This window comes from Microtus ochrogaster, unplaced genomic scaffold, assembly GCF_000317375.1.
Source record: "Microtus ochrogaster isolate Prairie Vole_2 unplaced genomic scaffold, MicOch1.0 UNK87, whole genome shotgun sequence".
In the NCBI taxonomy this organism is placed as follows: domain Eukaryota; kingdom Metazoa; phylum Chordata; class Mammalia; order Rodentia; family Cricetidae; genus Microtus; species Microtus ochrogaster.
Genome location: NW_004949185.1, coordinates 1294945 through 1300206, shown reverse-complemented (window position 1 = coordinate 1300206; position 5262 = coordinate 1294945). Strand labels below are relative to the sequence as shown.

At 54.1% G+C, this 5262-nt stretch overlaps 2 protein-coding genes across 2 annotated transcripts in view; both read left to right on the top strand.

The window, feature by feature from the left end:
• The window catches only part of LOC101994656 (RT1 class I histocompatibility antigen, AA alpha chain-like), a 629094-nt gene that overhangs the window by 303502 nt on the left and 320330 nt on the right, over nucleotides 1-5262 (top strand). The window lies entirely within an intron of this gene.
• Slc44a4 (solute carrier family 44 member 4) overlaps nucleotides 1-5262 on the top strand; it is a 15704-nt gene that overhangs the window by 6547 nt on the left and 3895 nt on the right. Inside the window, exons 8-13 of the mRNA XM_005370806.1 lie at nucleotides 848-932; nucleotides 1010-1093; nucleotides 1334-1569; nucleotides 1656-1755; nucleotides 3061-3153; nucleotides 3364-3466. Coding sequence (XP_005370863.1) covers nucleotides 848-932; nucleotides 1010-1093; nucleotides 1334-1569; nucleotides 1656-1755; nucleotides 3061-3153; nucleotides 3364-3466 — 701 coding nt within the window. The remainder of the gene's footprint in view (nucleotides 1-847; nucleotides 933-1009; nucleotides 1094-1333; nucleotides 1570-1655; nucleotides 1756-3060; nucleotides 3154-3363; nucleotides 3467-5262) is intronic.

The following is a 5262-nucleotide window of genomic DNA, read 5'->3' as shown; positions in this document are numbered from 1 at the left end:
AAAAAAAAAACAGCCTGAGACATCTGTCCAGATGTTACAAATGGATGGGGCTGGGAAGGCCGATCGCATTGGCCTTTCTTCTGTGTACACCTCTTCCCAACAACATGTGTGGCTGGTTTGGTTTGAGACAGGATCTTATTTTGTGGTCCAACAGGCTCCCGGCTTGTGATCTTCCTGCCTCAGCCTGTCCCCATGCTGAGATAACAGGGAGACACTACCGTGTCCAGCTGCCTTTTCTTTTATTTCTTTATCTATTTTAGTAGAAAATGCTTTTTAACTTTAGTTGAGAAAAGACAAAACATCCAGGCAAGCGCAGTGGGAAGGGCGCCCAAGAGCTGCTCCAAACCAGACAGGTCTAGATTTAAACTTGAGCACTTCCAGCAGCTGGAACTGGGGTGGGTTACTCGACCTTTCTTGGCCTTGTTTCCTCAGCGCCAGGACGTAAGTGATAAACCAAACCTGAGATCCAGAGACAGAGATGGGGCAGGGGCTGAGCTGAGAGAGAGCGGGGAGGTTCTGAAGCTCCACGGAATGTGTGCAGAATCCCGGGCCGGAAGCCTGGCCCAGGGCCATGACAGCTGAGGGACCAATCATGGGTGCTGTGCAATGAGGAGGCCATGACTGTCCTGGCCTATGCAGGGATCCAGGTGACAGGGCGTAAGGATGTCTGACTGATGGCAGGGAGGGAATACAGGCTGCTGCACCCCAGCCCTGAAATACAGGCTGCTGCACCCCAGCCTTGAAAGAGCAGATCCCGCCCGTCCATCGCCGCTGCCTCTCATGACAGTGTTCTGGGTTGGGAGGGTCAGGCAGATGCCCACCCAGCAGCCCCTGTTCTCTCTTCTAGCTCTGGGACGTTGTTTTCCGTTCCCCAACGTTAGCATACCCGGATACCCAGATATCAATAACACCAGTGTCTCTGATGGAATCAGGTAGATATTATCCTCTCCGTCAGCCTCCTGTCCCCTCTTACCCCCAGCCCCACCTGACTCCATCCTTCTCCAAACAGTGGCCTCCTTGCTCACATCAATGCCCGGGACATCTCTGTGAAGATCTTTGAAGATTTTGCTCAGTCCTGGAAATGGATCCTCTTGTGAGTCCATAGCTTCCCGGGGATCCAGCCCCTTCCTCCTTCCTGCTGCCCTTCCCTGATCCCCCTTTCCTTACGTCTATGTGTGAGGCTAAAGCTGTGATCAGAGGGGGAGCTAGCTCAGGATAGACCCTGAGCCAGGCAGGACTTGAATCTACGTGTACTTGAGGGTACAAGGAAAGGAAACTGGGGGGACTCTGAAGGGCTTGGGAGGTAACCCTCACTTACGCTCCTCCCCCGCAGGGCCCTGGCTGTGGCGCTGGTGCTAAGTCTACTCTTTATCCTGCTCCTGCGCCTGGTGGCAGCGCCCCTGGTGCTGCTGCTGATTGTGGGGGTGCTAGCCGTGCTGGCCTACGGCATCTACCACTGTTGGCAGCAGTACCGGGCGCTGCGGGACAACGGTGCCTCCATCTCCCAGCTGGGCTTCACCACCGACCTCAGCGCCTACCAGAACGTGCAGGAGACCTGGCTGGCTGCTCGTGAGTCCCCTCCCTCCGCTGGCTGCCGAGGGTTGCCCTGGGTGACCCTAGCCCTGACCAGGGACCACCACCTGCTGTCCCCGCAGTAATTATCCTGGCTGTCCTTGAGGGCATCTTGCTGCTGATGCTCATCTTCCTGCGCCAGCGGATCCGCATCGCCTGCGCTCTGCTGAAGGAGGCCAGCAGGTCAGGGCCTGCCCTGGAGGGAGAGGGGACCTTGGGCAGGGGTGCCGGCCTGGATGGGGTAATAGGAACCTCGGAGGAAAAAGGTAGAATTGTTCAGTGAGTAGAAGCACTGCTGAGTTTCAGCCTCTCAGGGCCTCAGTTTCCCTGTCTGCTTTGTTCTGTTGCTGTTTGGTGGCGGGGTGGTGGTGGTGGTATTAAGATTGGCTTATTTTTGTTTTATGTATGGTGTTTTGCCAGCATGCATGTCTGTGTACCATGCATGTCTGGTGCTGTGGGAGGCCAGAAGAGAGCTTTGAATCCTCTGGAACAGGAGTTACAGACAGTTGTGAGCCCAAGTCCTCTGGGAGAGCAACTAGTGCTCTTAACTTCAGAGTCAACTCTGCTGCCCCAAGGATTTTGTTGTTGTCATTGTTGGTTGGTTGTTTTGAGACAGGAGCTCATGTAGCCCAGACTAGTGTCCGATCAGCTATGTAGCCGAGGCTGTTCTTGAACTCCTGATCTCCCTGCCTGCGATGCGGTACTGGTGGTGATCATGCTCAGTGCTGGGTGGCACAGGCTGACCCCTGACTTACTGTATAGTTGAAGATGACCTTGAACGCATCCTCCTGCATCTACCTCCAGAACGTTAGGGTTATGGGCAGGCATGGATCACCAGGCCTCCTTTATGCGGGGTCTAACTCAGGGTCTCCTGTGTCAGGCAAGCCACATCCCTCCTGTGTCCCCCCTACCCCTGCTGCTCCCTTGAGGCTGTGTCTTGCAGTATAGCACAGACTGGCTTCAAACTCCTGGCCACCCTGCTATCTCAGCCTCCTGGACGCTGGGATTGGAAGAATGGCCACCACACCCAGCCTCCCTCTTTGTGAGACAGTTGTCAGAGCGAACTAAGCTTTGCAAGGGCATTGTGAGGACTGAATGCGTCTGCGTTGACTAAGTGCCTAGGTGGGAGATGAGGTGCTTGCTGGGTGAGGCGGCAGGAGTCGAGGTAGGAGAAGCAGACAATGCCAAGTGGACTGCAGGAGCCAGCATCTTTTGGGGGTTCTCTTCCCTCATACTCCCTGGGCTTTCCAGGCATCTTCTGTGACTCCAGGTTCCTCTAAGGGTCCCATGAGCCTTATTGGGTTCACTCAGCAAGAATCCACTGTGTACCCCGCCAAGAACCAGGTGCTGGGGATGCGGACACAAAAGCCATAGTTCTCCGTTTCTGGCCTGGAGAAACAAACAGGCCGGAGGAGTACAGCCAGAGTCAGGCCTGGGAGAGGCTGCGCAGGGCTGAGGCCCCAGTGGGCTGCTCTTGTCTTCCTACAGGGCTGTGGGCCAGATGATGTCCACTATGTTCTACCCCCTGGTCACCTTCGTCCTCCTGGTCATTTGCATCAGCTACTGGGCCCTGATTGCTCTGTATCCTTTGTACGCCCCCCCCCCCCCGAGCTCTGGTGCCAGGCGGGTCCTGTGTGCAGTGTGAAGGAACTGAGTTGCAAGAGTGAGCAGGGGTTGAATGCCAGCCCTGTGTGTGTCCCTGTGTGTGGACTGCTCCAGTCCCAGGGGGCGCTATGTAGGTGTGGCCTGTGATTAACAGCCGGCATCATGCTCTCCTTGACTCATCTCTGGGTACCTGGCCACATCCGGGCAACCCCAGTACATCTATCGGGTGCCCGACTCCAACGCATCTGACTGTCAGAACGTGCCTGTGAACAAGTCCTGTGACCCCATGGTGAGAGGGAGCAGGGTGGGTGCTGAGGGGATCTTGGGGGTCAGTTAGCCCAGATTTCCTCTGATGCAGAAGTACTTGAGAGGGCAAGGACAGTCCATGGATAGAACCTCCCTCGGTTCTGTAGCTGAGCTGCCCACTTTGTAGAAAGTGAAGTGCGGACAGGACCTCTGAGTGAAGGTGGGGGGGGACTGACTAGCAAGCAGGACCTTTCTCGGCCGCCGAAGCCGTTAAATATTTCTTCCTCCTGGGTCTCCACCCACTGCTCTGTAAATGGGAGCTGATCCTAATCGCCATCTCCGTGGGTGGCTTAGGAGTTTTGACGCCATTGGGTACGTCTGATGCTGCGTACAGTACCTGCCCACTGACAGAGACCACAGCTGCGTGTCCTGGAACAGAGCCCCAGACAGCGGCTCAGGTCCACCCAAGCGAGCGAGGCCTGGAGGACCTTGGGAGGCCTGTCTTCCCAGCCCCTGAGAGGTGGAGGCCCAGGATCAGGAGTTCTACAGCAGTCTCTGTTACGAGGCTAGTCCCGTGGCCAGCCTGAGCTATACAAGGCGGTCTCTACAAAACAAAAATAAGCATAACAAAAAGCCACACAACACCCACGGGAACACACCTCTAATGCCAGCTTCCTGGAGGTTAAGAGTGGGGATTTCCAGTTCAGGACCAGCCTGGGTGACAGAAGGAGACCCTTCCTCAAACACAACCCCTACACACAAAAGTGAGAGGAGGCTCATTCAGATATAGAAAAGACCCACCATGTTCCGTGCCCAGAGGGACCCGGTTTTCCTTTGTAACATTCACCCTCCAGCACTGAAGGCAGCCACAGGCCCACAGTGATCTGTTGAGAGAAGGGTTTTTCTTTTTTGCTTTCTTTCTTTTTCTCTTTTTGAATCAGGGTCTCACCATAGAGCCCTAGCTGGCCTGGAACTCAGTACATAAACCAGACTGGCCTCAAACGGATCCACCTGCCTCTGCCTCCCAAGTGTTGGCATTAAAGGTGTGCACCGCTGTGCCCAGCTTTATTTCAGACTCACACTCGGACACTGTGAAGCGTTTAAAGTCATGTTTTCTGGATGTTTAGTTTTAATTATTCATTCTTATCTGTTATTACGGATATTTCCAAACATATGCAGAGTAACAGAATGTTGGTGAATCCATGTGGCCAGACCCTGTGGCCCTCAGCTTCCTGAGGACCCTCCTCCTCCTTTTTGCAATGCTACTGTTTGAACCCAGGGCCACATGTACGAACTACATTCCCTAAGCTGTCCCCACCCTCAACTTTTAGGTAGTTAAGGAATGTTTTCTCTCTCTCTCTCTCTTTATAATTTTTCTATCCTATTCTGTTATTTCTTTCTTATTTTATTTCATGCACATGAGTGTCTGGCCTGCATGTATAGTTATTCACCACATTGTACTTGCTGTCCAAAGAGACCAGAAGAGGCCTTGGGTCCCCTGGAACCAGAGTTGCAGACAGTCTTGAGCCACCATGTGGGTGCTGGGAATGGAACCCTGGTCCTCTTGCAGAACAGCAAGGCTCTCAGCCACTCACTGAGGCATGGCATGGCATAGCTTCCTTCCTCTCTCTCTCTCTCTCTCTCTCTCTCTCTCTCTCTCTCTCTCTCTTTCTATCTCTTTCTTTTGACACGGGGTTTCTCTATGTAGCCCTGGCTGTCCTGGAATTCACCTTGTAGACCAGGCTGGCCTTGAACACGGAGATCTGCCTGTCTCTGCCTCCAGGTGCTGGGATTAAAGGAATGTGCCACCACCACCCCATTCTTCCTTCCTTCCTTCCT